The sequence below is a fragment of the Miniopterus natalensis genome, chromosome 12, assembly GCF_054644295.1.
Source record: "Miniopterus natalensis isolate mMinNat1 chromosome 12, mMinNat1.hap1, whole genome shotgun sequence".
Lineage (NCBI taxonomy): Eukaryota > Metazoa > Chordata > Mammalia > Chiroptera > Miniopteridae > Miniopterus > Miniopterus natalensis.
This window is the reverse complement of record NC_142092.1, coordinates 47,898,992-47,920,322: the sequence shown is the minus strand read 5'-3', so window position 1 is coordinate 47,920,322 and position 21,331 is coordinate 47,898,992. Positions and strand designations below refer to the sequence as shown.

General features: G+C 49.7%; 3 protein-coding genes across 3 annotated transcripts in view; 2 read left to right on the top strand and 1 right to left on the bottom strand.

The window, feature by feature from the left end:
• Positions 1-259: 259 nt before the first annotated feature.
• On the top strand, positions 260-12,964 carry GBA2 (glucosylceramidase beta 2). Its single transcript, XM_016222880.2, has 17 exons — positions 260-807; positions 4,383-4,474; positions 4,772-4,887; positions 7,227-7,445; positions 7,748-7,987; positions 8,227-8,329; positions 8,471-8,624; positions 8,716-8,841; positions 9,043-9,215; positions 9,448-9,552; positions 9,753-9,860; positions 9,963-10,114; positions 10,231-10,337; positions 10,488-10,630; positions 10,711-10,826; positions 10,922-11,113; positions 11,406-12,964. The coding sequence occupies exons 1-17, from the start codon at positions 473-475 to the stop codon at positions 11,682-11,684; spliced, it is 2,760 nt and encodes a 919-aa protein (XP_016078366.2). The 5' UTR covers positions 260-472; the 3' UTR covers positions 11,685-12,964.
• Positions 11,851-15,462, bottom strand: CREB3 (cAMP responsive element binding protein 3). The gene is made up of 9 exons (XM_016222885.2): positions 15,328-15,462; positions 15,082-15,229; positions 14,940-15,007; positions 14,747-14,836; positions 13,592-13,698; positions 13,414-13,482; positions 12,650-12,734; positions 12,474-12,558; positions 11,851-12,396 (listed from the first exon to the last, which is right to left on the bottom strand). Exons 1-9 carry the CDS (start codon positions 15,454-15,456, stop codon positions 12,092-12,094), a joined length of 1,086 nt encoding a protein of 361 aa, XP_016078371.1. The 5' UTR covers positions 15,457-15,462; the 3' UTR covers positions 11,851-12,091.
• Positions 15,463-16,035: 573 nt separating this feature from the next.
• TLN1 (talin 1) overlaps positions 16,036-21,331 on the top strand; it is a 31,030-nt gene continuing 25,734 nt past the window's right edge. The window contains exons 1-2 of the mRNA XM_016222887.2: positions 16,036-16,139; positions 18,477-18,670. The gene's annotated coding sequence lies outside the window, so the exon portion shown is untranslated. The remainder of the gene's footprint in view (positions 16,140-18,476; positions 18,671-21,331) is intronic.

Here is a 21,331-nt window from a genome sequence, read left to right as displayed (position 1 = left end):
GCGCCGCCCCAGACATCGGCCGGTGCCCAACCCTGGGGGACCTGGTGCCGCGGCCCGGGGACCAGGCGGAGGCTGCCGCGAGCTCCCAGGCCGGTCCCGGGGGCGGTGCCTTGCGGGCTGGTTCCCCGGGCTCCTCCCCTCTCCGCGGGCCCAGTAGTTGCCCTTTGGCCCGGCAAGCTAATCATCGCGGCCCAATGACGACGAGGCCCGACCCTTCCCGCCCAGGACCAAGAGAGACTACTGACGGGGAGCCCAAGGCGGCATCATTGCTGTCGCCTCCGCCGCAGCTGCAGCAACAGTTCCCGGGGTCAACAGAGACACCTGCTCACCTCAGCTTTCCCCAGCGCCCGGCCCTCCAGGACGGCACCTAACAATCGGCACCCGCATCTGGACTTGGCTGGCGAGATACTGTGTATCTAAAGGCTCGGGACCTGGGGCCATCGAGGTCGTGGGGACCCAGGATCCAGGGAACATGGGAACCGAAGCCCCAGCTTCGGAGCAGACCAACTGTGCCAAAGGGGATCCACAGGTGTATTGTCCTGAAGATACTGGAGGCACTGAGGCTGTGGAGGTTACTGACTGCGAGAGACCTGAGGACAGTCGATCCCAACATGAGTTGGGCTACAGCAATCCAGAGGACTCTGGGCAGCTGATGGCTTCCTACGAGGGTAAAGCTAAGGGCTACCAGGTGCCTTCCTTTGGCTGGCGCATCTGCTTGGCTCATGAGTTTGCAGAGAAGAGGAAACCTTTTAATGCCAATGACATCTCCCTAAAAAACCTGATAAAGCATCTGGGCATGGGCTTGAGGTGAGTAGATCCCATTGCCTAGAGTACCATAGGCTTCACTGTGTTCCAGCACGAGACTTCCAGCAGGGTTGGGGAAGGGTGAGAAAGCAGGTTTGTGCCTTGTCCCAGTCAAGTGGCCCCTATCCCCAACATATTCTGAGCCCTGATTTTGGAGAGTGAGACCAGGTCGCACCTTTTTGCAACCTTTTACTCCCCGTAAATTGTCTTTTTAGCAGGAAAGAGTAGAAGCATCAGGGCTGCTGCAGTCAGCCTTTCTCATTAAGCTCCCTCTCACTCCCTCTTTTCCAAAGACTGCTCTTTGGAGTTAGCTATATTTTGCGGTAGGACGGGAAAGGATAGTGTGGCTGCTGAGATACTGACACAATGTTGTTTTATGTGGGACGGGGTGGTTCTCAGATTCTCCTGAGCATCTGGAGTATTCTCTATACCTCATTTAGGCGCACCACATTACAGTCCAACACTCATCAAGCTTTAGTTCCAAGGAGTCGGCAAGAGCCTGCCTGCTCTCTCAACCCTAAGGAGAGGGTGATGAGAAGTGCTGTTCACTCTACTCAGACAGGCCCTGACATAAAAAGCAAAGACCTTTGATCAGAGCAGCACTGTCATAGGTGTCCCCAAAGCTCTTGGGAAGTCTTCGAGCCTGCCTTGGTGACCTCTCCCTCCGCACTCTCTACCCAAAGATTGCAGACACCCGAAGAGCTTATTCTGGGCTGTAGAACTCCTCTGGATCCCTCCAGATCCCCACCAAGTTCAAAAACTAGTGATGAGAAGCTGAGACCTATTAGCAGGAACAGGTGGATGTGAGGACAAAAAGCATCACCCTGAGGTCATCCTGAGTCAGTCCATACAGTAAACACAGAGCCAGGCAGGGAGGCATAAAGGTTGGGAAACCCAGCCCTGACAGCCTTTAAAGGGATCCTTCCCTACCCTGGCCTGTGTTGCTCAGTGGTTAGAGCATCATCCGCATGCACCAGGTCTCAGGTTCGATTCTCAGTCGGCGCGTGCATGAGAGGCAACCTATAGATGTTTCTCATATCGATGTTTCTCTCTCCCTCTCCCTTTCTCTTTAGAATCAATGAAAAGACATATCCTAGGGAGAGGATTTAAAAGTAAATAAATAAAGGGGTACTTCCCTTTCTCAGTCAGTACTATGGGACTGGGGAGTCCATTTACCTAACTCCAGCCCTGGGCAGTGGGAAGGGCCTCGCCCTCCAGGCTGCTTCTGAAACTTACCCAGCCTAATCTTTGTGTCAAAATAGGGCTAGGTTGCTAAGAGAAGCACACTGGGGTGCATGTGGTGGGGACATTGAAGTCAAGAACAGGTGGGGTCCTGGCCGGGTGGCTGTGTTGGTTGGAGTATCATCCCATACACCAAAAGGTTGCAGGTTTGAAACATTCCCGGTCAGGACACATACCTAATTGGGGCACTTATGGGAGGCAACTGATCAGTGTTTCTCTCTTACATTGATGTTTCTCCCTCCCTCCCTCTCTCTCTCTCCTCCCCTTCCTCTCTCTCTAAAAATCAATAAAAACATATCCTTAGGTGAGGATTAAGAAAAAAGGAGAGGTGGGTATCCTAGCCCCTCTCTCCCTATGTATGAGCTGAGTCATAGAAGCCTGAAGCTATGCTCAGCCCCCTGGACCTTGGCTTCCCAATACCAGGATAGGGTGGTGGCCATTGACACAGGGCTTTTGGAATGGGATGAGGTCCTGTACTGAGGAGAAAGCAGGAGTGAGACAAGGAAGAATTCTGAATGATAATTCTTAAGTTGGGGCTGAAATTATGAGGAAGGCCAAATAAATGAAGAATGGCCAACTGCTAAATTAAGGGAGTGGGAGAAAGGCAGACTCTAAAAGAAAGCTGAACTAAGGATACTCTAATCAGGAGCTCCAGCCTGGACAGTGTGGCTCAACAGTTGAGCATCAACCTATGATCCAGGAGATCACAGTTCAATTCCCAGTCAGGGCACATGCCTGGGTTGCCGGCTCGATCCCCAGTAGGGGGAGTGCAGGAGGCAGCCGGTCATTGATTCTCTCATCATTGATGTTTCTGTCTCCTTCTCCCTTCCTCTCTCTGAAATCAATAAAGATATATATATATATGTATGTATGTATGTGTGCGTATATATATATATATAAACAAAAAATATATATATATATGCACACATACATATATATATTTTTTGTTTGTTTGTTTCTTTCTTTTTAAAGAGCTCCAGCAAGACAGAGTTTTCTTGGCCTCAGTGTGATAAGAACTCAATTTTGATTGCTCTCCTTTCCAGAGTCCATTCATTCAGTAAATATTTATTGAGTGCCACTTCTATGCTAGATATTCCTTTGTTCTACCTATCCTCATACCTTGCATTTCCCCATCGCTGCCCTAATCCCCACTGCATTCCTCTTTCCCTTCACCAATCCTTTCTGGCCTCTAGTTTCAAAGTCCAGTTTCCTCTAAGCTGGTAGGGAAGATCTCCTACCTTCCCATCATCTCATCCTTTGTCTTCCCTTCCTTTCCTCCTACCCCCAGAACATACCTCCCTATTCCTGAAGCACATTTCTTCTCTCCTTGCTCCTGTCCGTGTTCATCTCTCTTATGCTCCACTGTTTGTACAATCATATGTAAATTCAGCAAATATTTATTGACTAGCCCATGTGCCCTGCTTGTGCTTGAAGCTATGGATAATAATCAACTAGTCTTTGTCACTGTCCCTTTCCCCAAGGAACTTAACAGTATGTCAGACTCACATGAGGAACGCAGAAATGACGACAGTGTCTGATTGGGAATTGAGATAGTGTATGTACAAGTAATGATCATACTTGACACAGGTATTCCCCTTTATGTCCTTCCTATCTATTATGTCATTTGCTCATTCCATGAGGTAGGTAGGGCAGGAGGTATCCCCATTTTGTAGATGAGGAAACTGAGGCTCAGAAGGGTTACTTACACAATTACATGGTTAAATGTGTTGTGCTTGGATAGTGGGTATAAAATGGCTGGGTAGGAAGGAGAGTAGAATTGGGAGAGTCTCTCAGGGCAGGGGTTGCTTAGTGAGGACCCACCCTGAATTGGAATTTGTAGAAAGTAAAATTGGAAAATGATCTAGGACAGATGTCATTGAATCCCAAACAATCATTTTCCTGTGGGACATAGAGCTGTGACAAGCCCAGGAAAACTTTGAGGGTTTTTTGAAGACTTTACTGGGATATTATGAGAAAGCAGAATCACAAAGCTTACAGTTTAGAAACCATAATTGGCCTTTCAACACCTGAGACAAAAGCTGCTGGGGTAAGCTAAAACAGTAGCAGTGGAGTTAGAGGTGAGGAAAGACCAGAAAGCTCCCAAGGAAAACAGTGAGGAGAAACAAAGACAGTCCCACACTGTGAGCTGGGGTGACTGGAAAAATGAGGGCACCTTTAACTGTAGAGAAGTTGAGGGGAGACATTTGGGAAGCAAAGGTGTTGGATCCCTGGAACATTTAATAAGAAATCACAGCTGGGTGTCAAGAGGTAGGTGACTGCGGCCCAGGAGGCAACACCCACAACCCCTTTCATTCACATTGCCTCGTGCTCCTCAGGTACTTGCAGTGGTGGTACCAGAAGACTCAGGTGGAGAAGAAGAAACCTTTCATTGACCTCATCAACTGTGTACCCCTGAGACAAATCTATGGTGAGCCTCATCCCAGTTCTGCCCTGTTCATAGAGGGCCCAACCTCCAGAGAGGGCATGGAGCTAGGCAATGATGCTTCTAGCTTAGGCAAGCTTTACTGCCCCCACCCCCTAGAGTTTTTCCCCCCCAGCTTTATTTATAATTGACATATAACATTGTATAATTTAAGGTGTACAACATATTGATTTCATATTCCCATGATTTTTAGAGGAACCCATCTTTATAGTCTAAAAGGTGAGAAATGGGCTTGTTTTCCTTCCCCCATTACCTCAGTAACTATCCTGATTCTCTCTCTAGGTTGTCCTTTGGGTGGCATCGGGGGAGGCACTATCACCCGAGGCTGGAGAGGCCAGTTCTGTCGTTGGCAGCTTAATCCTGGAATGTACCAGCACCGGACAGTCATTGCTGACCAAGTAAGAGCCAGGCAGTGGAGGAGAGGGCCAAGACAGTACCTTCCCAGGCCAGGAAGGGCCTCTTGGCTAGTGTAGGATGTGGTAGGTAGATGTGTACATGATTCAGTCCAATACGTCCTTTCAGGATGCTTTCTGTGTGCCTAGCCCTATGTACTATAGGAATGAGACCCTCACAGAACACATGCTCCTTGAAAGAGTAAAGAGCCCTGGCACCTCTGTGCCCTCCATTTCTCTAATAATGCCTCCTACTTCCTTGCTGCCCCAGCTCCACTAGCTGAGCCAGCACTCAGCCACAGAGAGTGCAGAGAATCCCCAGATCACTTCACCTGGTTGGAAGAACATGTGGTAGGACCAGAAGGGAAAATAAAACCAAAGTCTACAAATGCATGGGGAAAACAGCTGCACATAGAGCACCGACTGCTCACCCTGATTTGCCAGCCTTCAAGCAGAGGTTAGCTCCTCTGCTGGTGATCACTCTTCTGTCTGGCTGAGGGCCTGGGAAGCCCTTCCTCACCCAGGCATAGATCTCTAGCCTCCTTCCCTTTTCTGAAGCTTTGCTTCTTTTCCCTGTTCCTTCATCACACGTGAGCCTAAGCTTGCCAGAGGCATGTGATCTACTTTTCATCATCTCTCTCTAGTGACCTCCCATGTTGAGTTGTCCACCAAGTTCCTATTTCCTGTCTGAGGGATGCCTCCAGCCTCAGCTCATCTTCAAAGGAGAAATGACTAGCAGACCTTGAGTTCAATTAATGACAGCGCCCTTCCTAGCTAGATTTACCAGCCCTGCCCAATGGTCCCAAGCTTCCTCTCTGGCTCATTCCTCAGGTATCCCAAGGGGAATGCCCTCCAGAATGGTGACTCTACAGTTAAAGTAATTATTGCATGCTTAACATGTGCTGGGATTTTTGTGTAATATTTAATATTTAAAGACAATCCTACAAGGTAAGTGTCATTATTATGCTCATTTATAGATGAGGAAACTAAGATCTAAAGAGGTTTAGTAACATGCCCAAGATCATATGGTTGGTAAAGGAAGCACTGGGATTCAGAACCAATTCCCTCTGTGGTTAAAAGCTCATGGTCTTAACCATTATCTACTATTACAGAAACAAAAAAACTATTTTATAGATATGTTTAAAAATATCAGGCCTACTTTGAACCAAGGGAAGAGATATCAACCCCTCAGAGCCCCAACCTCCAGAGGCTTAATGGTTTTTTTAATCCTCACCCAAGGATATGCTTTTATTGATCTTTTAGAGAGAGAGGAAGGGAGAGAAAGAAAACCATCTATGTGAGAGAGAAACATTGATCGGTTGCCTCTCATACATGCCCCAACCAGGGACTGAACCCGAAACCTAGGTATGTGCCCTGACCGGGAATTGAACCCACAACCTTTTTACACTCCAACCAACTGAGCCACCCGGCCACGGCGAAGCTTAAATTTGTATTAAGGGAACAGGACTTTGAGAAAATGGAGACTGTGAGACCACATCAATGCCAGAATGAGAGAGACGGATAGTACACTAAGAAAAAAGGGACACCGCTGTGGATGCCCATTCTCTGCCTACACATGCCAACTCTGCCTGACTGATTGGGACTCATAGTTGGAGAGGGTGACCTCAGTGAACTAGAGAGGGTCCCTGTCCTCAACCCATGGAGCAGTCAGTCAGGTCAGAATGTAAGTAAACACATTATAACATACTACACTAAAGGCTTAGGGGGATGGATACACAGGAGAACAACTCTGCTTGAAGAGAGGAGATGGGATTTGGCCTAAGCCTTGAAGGATTGGGGGCGAGGGGGAGGTTCACCAGATGGAAAATGAGCCTGGGCAAAGGTATGTAGAAGAGAAAATGTGTGCTCAAGGCATAGTGAGTATTTGATATGACCAGAATATAGGTCTTTCAACAGGTAATGAGTCTAATGGGCAGGGACAGGCCAGATCAAGGTCTTGAAAGCCAGGTAGAAGAGTTTAGTCTGAGGGCCATGGGGAATCACTGGAACATAAACACAGACTAACATATCTTGATTTGTCTATAAGAAAGATCACTCCAGATGAGTAGGGGTAGAGGGTAAGAGCAGAGACAGTGAGGGCCCGGCTTAGGGCAATAAGACCACAGTAGTAAGAAGGGAGAGGAAGTCTGGGAGATAGATGGAGAAGGAGGCAGGATTAGTGATGACTCACTGAGCTTGGAGGAGAGGCCTGCAGGATGAGCGAGGCTGTGATGCAGTGGTGACCATTGCAGGCTCTGGAAGGGGAGGAGCTACTTTGAGAGGAGGGAGACTAGTTAAGCGCCTATGGGTTACCCCTTTCTAGCCTCTCTTCTTTCTTGATTTAGTTCACAGTGTGCTTGCGTCGGGAAGGGCAGACTGTGTACCAGCAAGTCCTGTCCTTGGAGCGCCCGAGTGTCCTGCGCAGCTGGAACTGGGGCCTGTGTGGGTACTTTGCATTCTACCATGCCCTCTATCCCCGAGCCTGGACTGTCTATCGGCTTCCTGGCCAGAATGTCACCCTCACTTGCCGCCAGATCACACCCATTTTGCCCCATGACTACCAGGTGAGATTCCCTGTTTCTTCCATTGTCCTCCCTTCCCTGGGATCTGTCTCCGCTGGAAATTCCATGACCTGTGAAAGAAGGGGTTTTTTGCATGAACATCATGCTGGTTTCCCAGGACCACTGCCCAACTGTTCTTCTGTCTCCTGGTAGACAGCCTGCCTGGGGATATGGGGAGATGCTAGTGGAAATCAAGAGTATATTGTGAATATTTGAGTCAGGCCCTTGGTGTGAGGCTTGGCCATGAGGAGTGGGCCCAGGAGGGGCTACACCGGGACCATCTGAGTCTGATCTTTTGCTCCCAGGACAGCAGTCTGCCTGTAGGAGTCTTTGTGTGGGATGTGGAAAATGAAGGGGACGAAGCCCTGGATGTGTCCATCATGTTCTCCATGCGGAATGGACTGGGAGGTGGGGACGATGCCCAAGGGGGTTTATGGAATGAGCCCTTCTGTCTGGAGCGTGATGGAGAGTCTGTACAGGGGCTGCTGCTGCATCATCCAACCCTTCCAAATCCCTACACGATGGCGGTGGCTGCACGACTCACGGTACGGAGCAGCCTGTCCTATGCTATACCTTAACCCTGAACCCCTGCCCCCAACTGGCCCGAGCCCACCCCATCCCACCATGATCTCTTCACTTGCTAATCTCCTGAGTCCCACCCTCACCACAGCCCTTAAGCCTCTAGAACCTGGAGGAAGTGGGAATATGTAACAGGAAATAGAGTGTTTGTCAGAAGCCAGCATACTTGTGGAGCTTCCCCTCACAGCCTTTGGCCCCTTAACAGGCAGATACAACGGTAACCCACGTCACAGCTTTTGACCCCGATGGCACTGGGAAGCAGGTGTGGCAGGATCTACTTCAAGATGGACAGCTGGACTCCCCCGCTGGTGATGGGGGGTCTAACAGGGAGGTGGTGGGGAGAGAGGTTGTCCCTGTCTTGGGAGCAGGGTGGGAGCTCCCAAGCTCTCATGTTAAGGAGCCCTGGGGCTGAAGGGGGTGCCTGTGCTGATTCCTCTTGTGCTTCTCAGGTCGAAGCACCCTCTCGCAGAAAGGGGTAGGCATCGCTGGGGCTGTGTGTGTTACGGGTAAGCTGCCACCTCGAGGCCAGTGCCGCCTAGAGTTCTCACTGGCTTGGGACATGCCCAGAATCATGTTTGGAGCTCAGGGCCAGGTCTACTACAGGTGAGGGGACCAAGAGAGTACAGGGATCCAAGGTGGTAGGGCTCTGACCGGGAGCCCATGTTCTCATCCCTTCCCTTTCTTTCCACCCCAGGCGGTACACAAGGTTCTTTGGCTCAGGTGGTGATGCAGCACCCGCCCTTAGTCACTATGCACTGTGCCAGTACCCAGAGTGGGAAGAGAGGATCTCGGCTTGGCAGAGGCCAGTACTGGATGACAGGTACCAATGGGGCCCATCTCCTAACTTTGTCCCAGGCACTCACACTCCATCTAGGACTCCTTGATTCACTCTCCACCCACCAAAGTCAGCAGTTGGGCTAGGATTCACTTGGTGCCCCTCCGCCTCCCACTGAACCCCAGAGTCCTTTCTTTCCCGGGAGGTCCACACACATTAGACCATCCCATCCTCCTGACTCCCCAGGTCCTTGCCTGCCTGGTACAAATCTGCACTCTTCAATGAACTATACTTCCTGGCTGATGGAGGAACAATATGGCTGGAAGTTCCTGAGGACTCCCTACCGGAGGAGCTGGCAGGGAGCATGTGTCAGCTCCGCCCCATCCTTACAGAGTACGGTCGATTTGGCTACCTTGAAGGTACGGCTGCTGGTGGGCCATAGTATGGCAGGCCATATCTGTGAGGCCAGTTAGTGCCCTACTACCAAGCAGGATGGTAAGTTTTGCCTGCCCCAAGTTATTGGTTGGGATGAGGGGTAACTGGCAGGTATGGGTGCCCCTCCCCTAACTCTAGAGGACAAGCTAGGGAGGGAGGGGAATACAAAGGGGAAGCAGGAATTCTGGCAACAGTGTGTCTCCCTCATTCCTCCAGGTCAGGAGTATCGCATGTACAACACATATGATGTCCACTTCTACGCTTCCTTCGCCCTCATCATGCTTTGGCCCAAACTTGAGCTCAGCCTGCAGTATGACATGGGTGAGGGTCTCTTTTGTGCCTCTTCTGTCCTCTTAGCTCCCCATACCCCTGAACCTTTGTGATCCCTCAGATTGTCTTTTCCCCCAAATATATATCTACATCCTGTTTATTGGTTTCCTTCTGGGGTCACACACACAGCTCTGTACCACCCCAAGCCTGCCCATTCTCTGACCCCCCAACTTGTATGTCTGCTCCCCCAGCTCTGGCCACACTCAGGGAAGACCTGACATGGCGACGGTACCTGATGAGTGGGATAATGGCACCTGTGAAAAGGAGGAATGTCATCCCCCATGATATTGGGGACCCAGGTAAAAGTCCTTCCACCTCAAGGTCAGCTTCCCTCCCTCAGCTTTTGCACCTTCTACCCTACCCACCAATGCAAATAAACCAGGTTTCCTTCTCTCCCGCAGATGATGAGCCATGGCTCCGGGTCAATGCATATGTGATCCATGATACTGCTGACTGGAAGGACCTGAATCTGAAGTTTGTGCTGCAGGTTTATCGGGACTATTACCTGACGGGGGACCAGGACTTCCTGAGGGACATGTGGCCTGTGTGTCTGGTAAGGGATGCATGTACAGTGGCCAGTGCCAGGGGCATGACTGGTGTTTGGGGAGAGACAACTGGCTATTGTCTTTCCTTAGTATCTAGGTCTTCAGTATCTTGGTCCCTTTCTAGGCCGTGATGGAGTCTGAAATGAAGTTTGACAAGGACCAAGATGGACTCATTGAAAATGGAGGCTATGCAGACCAGACCTATGATGCATGGGTCACCACAGGCCCCAGGTTGGGGAATAGGAACTTCTAGGGGGTCTGAGGTGGGAAACTAAGCATTAAGGGATGGTGGGCTCAAGGAAGAGTGACTCATCACCTGTTATATGGCATGGGAGTGGCTGGAGCTGCCAGTCTGATCCCTAAACCTATTTTCCTGATCAGTGCTTACTGTGGAGGACTGTGGCTGGCAGCTGTGGCTATGATGGTCCAGATGGCTGCTCTTTGTGGGACACAGGACATCCAAGATAAGTTTTCTTCCATCCTTAGCCGGGGCCAGCAAGCCTATGAGAGACTGCTGTGGAATGGTGAGTTGGGGGATCCTAAAGAGTCTTAAGGCAGCTATGTGAACACAAGGAGACTTACTTTTGCCCTTCCTCCACTTCAGGTCGCTATTACAACTATGATTGTAGCTCTCAACCTCAGTCCTGTAGCATCATGTCTGACCAGTGTGCTGGCCAGTGGTTCCTGAGGGCCAGTGGCCTAGGAGAAGGAGACACTGAGGTAAGAGAGACTAGGAGGAGGAACCAGAAAGGTGGGTTTTTCCTGGAGGTACAAAGCAAATTTCAGAGACCGTGTTTCTGGCTTTGCCCCTCTAGGTATTTCCTACCCCACACGTGGTTCGTGCTCTCCAAACTATCTTCGAGTTCAATGTCCAGGCCTTTGCAGGAGGGGCCATGGGTGCTGTGAATGGGATGCAGCCCCATGGTGTCCCTGATAGATCCAGTGTCCAGTCTGATGAAGTCTGGGTGGGTGTGGTCTATGGGCTGGCAGCCACCATGATCCAGGAGGTAATGCACTACCTTCCCCATCTCTCTCATTTTACCATGGCCCAGCACACTTCCTCAGCCCTCAAACATTTGTACTGCCTAACCCAATGCCATCTTATTCACCCAAAAAGCTTCCCTTTTTTCCCTGGCATGCATTCCATCTCTTACCTTCAGTCTTCTGCCTATGGGTTAAGTTTATCTACCCCATTAGCTGGGAACTGCCTGAGAGCAAAGACCCTATTGTGTCCATCTGTACAGCTAAACTGACCATTCAGAAGTTGCCAACTAATATGACTGTCATCTCTCCCTACAGGGCCTAACTTGGGAGGGCTTCCAGACAGCTGAAGGCTGCTACCGTACTGTGTGGGAGCGCCTGGGCCTGGCCTTCCAGACCCCTGAGGCATACTGCCAACAGCGAGTGTTCCGCTCTCTGGCCTATATGCGGCCACTGAGCATCTGGGCCATGCAGCTGGCCCTGCAGCAGCAGCAGCATAAAAAGGCCTCCAGACCAATAGCCGAACAGGGCACAGGACTAAGCACAGGGTCTAAACTCGGACCAAAGGAAGTCATGGCAAATCCAAGCCCAGAGTGAGCCCTCTGAACTATGGGAGGGAGACACTAACAGCCTAGCCTTCCACCTGGCATTTACTCCTCCCCTATCCCTGAGTCTCCTGCAACCCTGAGCCACCAGACAATCATGCCCCGTCCCTTCTCCCCACCCAACCATGCCAGTAAAGGGGTTGAGGGTGACCCAAGCATCAGAATCACTTATTTATTTCCTCACCCCATCCCCTCACTGCATGAAATGTTCAAGGTCAGTTGATTCCCCCAGGCCCATTCATGGGGTGATAGACATACATGGGTACAAATAAAAGACCCAGAAAGCTGATAAGTGTGATGTGTTTGAGCCCTGAGGCTTCCTGACAGGGCACAGAAGCTAAAACTAGCCCTCTTCTGTTCCTTTGCATTTGAGCAGACTGGAGACCCCAGGCCTCCCACCTAGCCTGAGTATCTGCCCTGCAAGATAACAGATATGGGGCTGGGGGCAGGAAGCCATTCCCCCTCTCTTGTGAGATTTGCATGCAGGGGAAGGATGGGACCTGGGCAGGGGAACTTTGAGAAGGAATCAGGGAGTAGTAACTTCAGGGGAGGCTCTGTGCCAGGAGCCTGAGGCAGGTGCGAGGGCAGGCAGCAAGAGTTGCCAGGAGCCTGGAGTTCATGATCTGAGCTATCCTCTGGTACCTCCGACTGTAGGACAGACAGCTGCAGCTGATGAGGGAGGGCACGAAGCTGGCGGGATAATACTGAGGAGAAAAAGACTCTTTAGAGGCAGGCCCAGCTTCTCCCACTAGTTCCCCCTTAATGGTATCAAGCCCCTCACCTCTATGCTCAGCTGGCAGGCTCCCCCTTGTGTCAGAGGAGTACATAGCAGGTACAAAGATGAGACAGAAGCAAAACAGTAGGACCTGGAACACAAGAAAAGGAAAGGATGGAGAGCTGGATTGCACCCATCCCTGCACCTGGGAGAGGGATCTCTCCTTCCATCACCATCCTTACCAAGACACAAGTGCTGCTGCTGCTGGTTTTGTTTGATATCTGAATCACCATGGCCTGGAGTCTCCTCAACTGATCCAGGAGGGACCTAGAAGGGGACAGTGAACAGCATCTGACCTGGCACTGAGATACAATGAAACCCTCCGGTTAAGGCCACCTCTCCAAAAAAAAAATTTTTTTTAACTTAATAACAGGTATTCCTCCTGTATACATGAGAGACCCAGAAACACTGAGTAACTCTCTTTTTTGCCCTATTTTTGCAAATAACTTCCTCTCTGTGGACAAAATACCTGTTAATCATTAAAACACACACCTCTGCACCTGTCCTGACTTAACTCCTTTGCAAATAGTCAGTGGTTCTACACTGCCTAATTAGCTATGCAGGTAATCCTCACCAGGCAGTCTATGTTCTCTACCTCTGGCCCAACTCACCTGTTAGGGTTCCAGCCAAACTGGACTATGCTGTGCTCTCCCTAGAATGTTCCTATCCCTACCTCTACCCCTGGAATCCTATCTATTATCAAATGTCATCTGCCCCATGTGGTCTTTCTTACTCTGTCTTTCTTGATACTTAACTTACCCTTCGTTAGGTGTGAATTTATTCCCCATTACTATGACCTTCTTAGAATCAGAAACCCACTAAAGGCCAAACACCAGACCTTGTGTGTGGGAGCTGCCCTGCTGGAAATCAAGTGTGGAGCAGGGAAAGAGTGGGACAGTATTAAATGAGAGGGATGAGAAAGGAGGGATGTTAGAGAGTTGCTTACATATTCTGTTCCTCCAGGAGCTGTACTTTGTTCTGTAGTTCCAGATTCTGGGCTGTGTATTTCAAGACCCTGAGGGAGTAACAGGGATGTGGGGATATGGTCTATATCCTCCCTTCAAACACCTACCACTTCCAGCTATTTCTATTACCCCCACCCCAGAGTCCCTCTCCCATTATACCTGCTCTCTAAACCCCCCACATACACCTTCTTCTTCCTGCGGCTCTCTTGAGCAGACTTTTTATTTCGAATCTTCCTCCGCACTCGTTTTAGAACTTGTTCCTCTAGCTGAGAGAATACAAGGAAAGGGGGTATCGTCAGAACACTGGACCAAAGAGTTGGAAGGCAACTGAGTTCAATCATCTTCCTAATGCAGGAATCCCTTCTACCAATTCCCTGACCAATAGGCACTTGGCATCTGCCTGAATGCCTCCAAGGACCAGGTGTTAACACCCTCATAAGCCAGACCATTTTAAACAATTTTATTCATTAAAAATCCTCCTTATCCTGAGCGAACATTTGCCTCTATAATTTCTATTCATTAGACTTACCTAATACCTCATCTCTGGGGCCATACAAAACAAATTAAATGACCCTTAGCTATTTTTAAGGCACTCAACATTTCCTCATTTAATCTGGGCAAAAATTTTAACTCATCTCCTCAGGATGGACCACATCCTTTTAATATGTCAAATATCTGGACTCTAAACTGGACACGAAGATGTGGTCTGGCCAGTACAAAGGAGAACAAGAGAGGCACTACCCTTCTAGAGGCAATACCTCTACAGCCTCCAAACCTCATTCACCTTTTTAGTAGCCATATCACACAGCTGACTCATACTTTTAAATTAGAATTCCTTAATCTTTCTGTCAGTGAACATTGACTTCATCACAGTATCACAATATCGTGCTTGTGAAGTGGCCACTCATTGCTTGAAACTTAAAACTCTGGAATTTAGATTTATTCTTGTTATACTACTTGGTATAGCCTAAAAACTTAATTCTACCTGTCAGGTACAGGTGGATTACCATGAAGCCAGTGAAATTTAAGTGTCAAAATCCCTTGCTTGCAGTCCTTTCCAAGTCCCTATACCAATGCACTGATAATTTTTAATTCTTTCTTAAAGAGAACACCAAAATTTGTGTAAGCCCTACAAAGCCAGGATCTGTCCCCGCATCTAGCATATCAACTATATCCCCCAGCTTCCTATTAGCAGTAAGTTTGCTAAATTTCTCACTTCAGTCCTTTTTCAAGTTACTGATAAAATTAACAGAACTGGCCTACTTGGGACTCACAATCCCCCTCTAGCCTTTACTCAACCATTTGAAGTCTTACCTTAGTGAGAGGACCTGTTCCAGGCAGAGTAAGCCCCTCCTGCTCCAATAGCCTCTTTTCCTCATCTGTCAATATCAGCCCAACAGTCTCCTGGGGTTAGGAAAGGTGGGCAGCAGAGTTGCAAGGGGAATGAGGAATCTGGTCCCCACCTCTGCAATGTGGGAATAATCCTCCCGTGAATCAAATCAAGTACCTGCTCTGCAGGGTCCTCCACATGCAGTGGAGTCATCTGGGCCCCCTCGTTTCCACAGTTCCCACTATCTGCAAAAGGGAAAGTGAAAAGCCAGGTTCATGAGTCCTCTCCCTCCCCCCAAACTTCACTATTTCATACTCACCTAGATCTATGGAAACATGTTCTTGTGAGAGAGAGTAGGTGTGATCATGGTGGACAAAACGGGGATCAGAGTTGCTGAAAATGTTCAACGATGCTGGGGGACTCGGCAGGGAGCTCAGGAAATCCTCTACGTCCCAATCGCTTAGTGCCTACACAGGGTTCAAATGAATAGTCCTTGACCTATCACCACCTCATGCCTCATAAACACCCCGCCCTGCGCCAACCCGACTCAGAGCCCCAGAGCCACCTCAGAAAGCGGCAACTCCCAGTCCAGTGGAGCCTCGAAGACCTCGTCGGGCACCGCCCCCAAATCTCCCCTTTCCTCTAGCAGAAAGCCCAGTAGGTCCTGTTCACCCGGGTCCAACGCCAGCTCCATCTGGGAAATCTACGGAAAGAATGGGTAGAAATACAGGAGTTCACCCCTCCACCTGGCCCCAACCCCGAATCCCATGCACGACACCCACCGATTGTCGGTCGGCCCCACCTAAACGCTACTCCCTCCTCAGCCAGCTTCTAGCCTTCGGATCTTGATTCTCCACAGCTTCCAACACAACGGAAGTGACGCGCGTGCCCGCAAAGCATTCTGGGACTTGGAGTTCCCTGAGACACGGAAGTGGCCTAGGTGCCGCGCCACGTCCCGGGAGCTATGCAAATCGAGGGGACGTCCCTGCCGCCTTCTCACACCCTGAGGGCGGGCATTCTGGGGAACCGGCTCCGCCTCCGCCCCAAGCTAGGGAAACGAAGTTTCCGAGACTAAAGGGGATTTCGAGCGCAGTTCGAGAGTTTTCCCCCTGCTGCGCCGCACCCTTGCTTCCTGCTGGGGAGGGGCGGCCCGTGTTCCGCGCGATCCCGAGCATCGAGAGTTGGGGCCAGAGCAGCTTCCTGCAGTCCCCGCAACCATAGAGCGCCGGCCCAGGGCGCCGCCCACGGGTGGGGGACGTTCGGGGACGGAAGTGGCCTAAAGAGTGCCGAAGGGAGGGCGAGGCCGGATCCCGAGAGCCACCGAGAGAACGAACCGGCTAGCGGGCCGGCGGGCGGGGCATAATCCAGGCAGCGCAGGTAGGTCGGACCGGGACGAGCGGGAGCCTTTGGGTGGGGCCGCGAGGCCAGGCCCGGGAGACCGGCGGGCGGGGCCCTTGACTCTTCTGCGCCTCCTGTTTTGGGTCTTCTTGGGGAGGTCAGCGTCCAGTCTATCTAGGCTTGAGCTCGAAATTAAAGTAGACCCTTTTGCGGGAGCCACGCCCTTTCTGGGAGCACATCTCTGTCTCAGATAAGTTTTGGGGAGGGCGAGGAGTGGGGTGACAGTAAGGTGCAGGGCGGGTATCGACTTTGAGGTTAGCTGATAGCAGGTTATGTGAGTAGGAAAGCTTTGGGTGAGTTTGGGATTACGTGGAATTGGGTGAACTCAAGGTTAGCTTTAGAAGTTACAGAGCCAGGGTTAAAATTTAGAGTTATTAGTATGAGTCAGGTCTTTTTTATGTATGGAAAGTTTGGATTAAGGCCATTATTTTGTTTTTTAGGATGGCCAACGTAAGTCAGAGTTCAGGGTCAACAACAGGAATTAGGTTAGAAATTCAGCTTTTAGGGATTAGAGAACCATGGCATAGTCAGTTTTAGGACTAAATAGTGAAGGATTGAGTCAGGAAAGGAATGAATGTCAAAGCCGGTATTGGGAAACAGGAAACAAATTAGGGTCAAGGTTAATGTTAGGAATTAGGGTCAGTTTTAGACGTTGTAGTTGAGGTCAAGGTCGATGACCTAAGGCAGGTAAAATTTAAAAGATTGACAGTACCAAATCTGAGCTTCCCCATCATTTTATAGCACTCTCCTGCAACTTTCACCCACTCATTCACCTGCATACCCCTTAGTCATGTGCTGAATACCCCACCCCTAGCCCAACACAACTGGCAAGTAACCCTGGTCCCTGCTCTGTGCCATCCCCTGATTGTAAACCTCCTTAATTTCTTGGTGTAGTTGTAGATCCCCTTCCCCCACTCCCCAAACAGAAAAGAGGAAATGAGACCCAAAGAGGAAACTGGGTCTTGCAGATCCCACGCCCAGCCAGGCCACTGACCACACCCCCATTTCACTCCCAGCCTGACCCTGCCACTGACCGAAGCACTATCCCTTACTCAGTCTGACCTAGCCACTGGTTGCCTCGCCTCCTCCCCTCCACAACTCCAGCTTTGCTTAGACACTACCAGTGTCCCTTCACTCTCCTCCATCCCAGCCTAATTTAGCCACTGACCACAGCCCCATCTCTTCTCAACCTTCTGTAGCCTGATCTAGCCTCTGACCTCACTTCATCATTCCCTGATTTAGCCACTGTCCACATAATTGTTCTTCCCCTTCTTCCAGCCTGATCCAGTGGCTGATTATATAAGTATTTTCCCTACTACCAGCTTTCCCAGCCTTCCTCTATACCAGGAGTAAGGAACATTTTTGCTGCCAAGGGCCATTTGGATATTTATAACATCATTTGCAGGCCATACAAAATTATCAACTTAAAAATTAGTTGTGAAAAAAGCTCCTAGATTTATTGAATTTCAAGTCCCACCTGCAGTTGCTTTGGCAGGGCTAGACCAAATGATTTTGGGGGCCAGACATTCCCCACCCCTACTCTATGCCTTGTCTTCCCCATTTCCAGCTTGATATAATCACTAACCCCATCCCTTCTTTTTTTAATTTTAAGAGGAGATATGTGCATGCATTTTATTTTTTTTAATTACAGTTGACATACAATATTATATTAATTTCAGGTTTGCAACACAGTGTTTAGGCATTTATTTATTTACCTTACAAAGTGATCATACCGATAAGTCTAGTACCCGTCTGACACAGTACACTAACCTCATCCCTTCTGCCCCTACCTGGTACTAACCACATCCCCATCCCCTTTTCCCTACAGCCTTGCCACATCCTCTAACCATAGCCTCATCTTCTCATTCCCAGCTCAGCCTGATCCTTTCTTTCCCCCTTCCCAGTTTCTTACCTACACTCAAGCTGCCCCAGCTACTGAACGGCTGCTAATGACAAGAAGCTATGGGACCCCAACCTGACTTTGGGTCCTGGTCCCTTATGGTTGACAGGACAGACTGTCATCAGGTCCTGTCTGTTCTACCTCTTAAAATTTCTAATGAGTGGCATCCTTCTCTCCACTATTCTATCTCTGGTTTTATTATCTCTCACTTGTGCTAATGCAGTGTCTTTCTAACTAATCTCCAAGGTAACTGCCAGAGTTATTTTTCTAAAATCCAGTTCTGGTTATGTCTTTTCTGCTCACAGCCTCCCTTAGCTTATGTCACCCTCTCGTAGGTCAAATCCCTCATACTTCTCTCTAGTCCTCCCCTGCCTTTTCATCCTAATCCTGACTTTCCCATCACTGCTGCCTTGCAGGTACCCTGTGCTTCAGCCAGCCTGTCTACTCACTTCCCTGAATGCCTCTCCGTGATTTCCTGCTGCTTCACCTTTGCTTATGCTATTCTCTCTGCCTGGAATGTTACCCCTGACTCATCTGCGGCTGGTGTAGTGGAGAGCTTGGGCTTTGCAGTCAGAGAGACCTGGGTTCGGATCCTGGCTTCACAATTTAGGTGTGTGACTTTGGGTAAATATCTTGAACAAGTGTTTAACTTCTTTGAACCTCATTTTTATAATCTGTAAAAATGGAAATAATGACACCTACCTTGCAGGGTTGTTGTAAGGGTTAAGTGAAATTGTGTATGCAAAGCAATGGACAAATAGTTAATAAAAAGATAGCTCACTATTATTTTATCTTTATTTTTTTAAATCCGGACTTCTAAGGACACTTTTCATGAAGACTATGTTGTCCTCCTTCCCTAACCTGAAGGGATCCTCCCCTGAGCACACAACCTCTTACCACATCCTGCCCCGTGGTGTAATTCTGTAGTTATCCACTAATCTGACTGGGAGCCCCTTGAGGGCAAAGGCTAGGTAGGGCTTACTCTTGGTTCCCAGCCACTAAAAGTTTGACCCAGGGTCTTCCCTACCACAGGTCTTCAGAAATGCTTACTGGATGAATGGAGGGAGAATGTCTATATGATGGGAGAAGAGATGTAGGGAGACTGTTGTGCTTGCTGATAAGAGGTGTATTTGTGGGGAAGCTGTGTGTGTGGGATGAGGTCTTTATGGGAAGATAATGTGGTTGTGATGGGATCTGTGTAGGGGCTGCATGTTTGAGATAGCGTGTACCTAGAAACAATGTAAGGAGCTTTGTGGGAAAGAGCTCTGTGCATAGGCTGGGGTGCATTTGGGGAGAATGAATATGCATGGGTAAGGGTGTATGTAGGTGAGCAGGGGCTGTGTTGTGGGAGGTCAGATCCAGATCTTCAGCTGCCCCTTCCAACCCTAAATGAGCCTCCAGCAACGTGAGGCCGGATATGTCAGTCTCACCCACAACCCTCACTACCCCCCTCCTCGTGGTTGCGGACTCAGAGGCCAAATTTGGTAACAGACTGAGTGTTACTCCCCCAACTTTCTTCCATTCTGACTCTCTTCGGCTTTCTCTCTCCCTTTGTACCTCTCTATAACCCCTTGTCTTTCTGCAACTCTGTTTGTGGGTATCTGCTCTGACTGTATTCTCCATGTGCCCCAAATTCCTTACCCCCAGTACACTTACATTCCATTCCTTGCTGGGATTTGACCTCCTGTCCTCCTCTCCCCCACCCCCCTCCAATTGCCCAACTCCTCTGGAATGTATCTCAGGAATGTCTTGAGGGAGGAGGAGTTCCCTGGGAGGGGGACATGGGGGGGTGTTGTTGCTGTTCCATAAAACATGGAGAGGGTAACAAAGTTCTCAGGCTATGGCAGGAACTGGGTAGCTTCTCCCTATACTTGTTCTATGCCCTCATCACCCCCAATTCATTCCTCAGTTCCCTTTCCTCCCTCACCCTCTTGTAGCTATGTGGATATCCAGTTAGAACCAGCCTGAGAGTAAGGGTAGGCATGACTCAACTCCCTTATCGGGGTCTCAGCAGAGGTTTCCGTACTTGAGGAAGAAGGGGGTGTCCATATGTCCGGAGGAAATGGGGAGAGATGTGCAATTTCAGCTTAGGGTGGAGGGTCCTTTCAGTCTTGCCCTCAGCTCCTCTGACTCCTCTACCAGCTTCGCTCCAACCCTCCAGAGACCCCACATCCAGGTCTGTCCAACTCCTGGGAGAAGTGCCCGAGGAATGGGGAGGTGGGCAGAGAGCTGGAACTGGGGAGACTGGGAGGGTCCTCTCTCTTTGGGAGTAAAGATAGTGAGCTGTGGTTTCCTCTCTTTTGAGACTCTGGACTATTGAGGATGTCAAAAATGGTCCATCAGATCCTCACCCAGACCCTTCCCACCTCTGCCTCCTGTCCCCTGTTTCTTTCTAAATTTTCAATCTCCCTCAACCCATGCTTTCTAACCTCTTCACCCCAAAAAAAATACCCCTTCCCAACTTCCCTGGTTTTCAACTGCCTTCTGTACTCCAACACTCCCACTTCTGCTTCCATTTTTGCCCCTAGTCCTGCTTTCCCTTGGGGCTAGCAGTTGGCCAGGAGGGGAACGAGCAGCCTAGATGTGCTCACTCTCTTAGTTAAGAAGCACCAATCCCCTCATGGAGCTGGGTCACATCATCAGCTGCCGGGCAGACTTGTCCTCTTGTGCACTGTGCGCCACCTGCTGCCTCTAGTGGCTCCTCCAGCCCACTAAGAGATGGTGACAGAAGGGTGTGGGGACGGGGCAGGTTGGGACTAGCATCCTGAGAAGCACTGAAAATACCTTCAGGGGAGGCCTCTGAGACTGAGGGCAAAGTCTCTGAAGGACTTACTGAAGAGGAGTTAGCATAGGAGGAGTTGTGAGGATTTGTTGACTTAGAAGGAGCAGGGACTGAGAAGGACTCGGTTCTCTCTCTGGCCTGCCTTGAACTTTCCCCCTCTCCCCATCTTCCACAGGGTCTGATTCCCCTTCTGCAAAATAGAAGAGTTGACTGGATAATTTCTGAGATCCCTTTGGATTAGAGGGTCATTATTCTAGTTTGATTTCCAGGGAAGCCAAATATGGGCCAAGCTCCTTGGGGAGCCCCCCAGCATCCCAAGTTAAAGGAAAGCTGGGACAGGAGTGGGCCTAGATGGCTTGAATGGCCAGTATTTGATCTCCCTGCCAGACTAGCTAGAGTCTGTGTTTGCAGGCTTCAAAAGCCCTTGGGAATTATCTAATATAACATCTTCATTTTGTAGAGAAGGAAGCTGAAGCTGTGAGAGGGAAG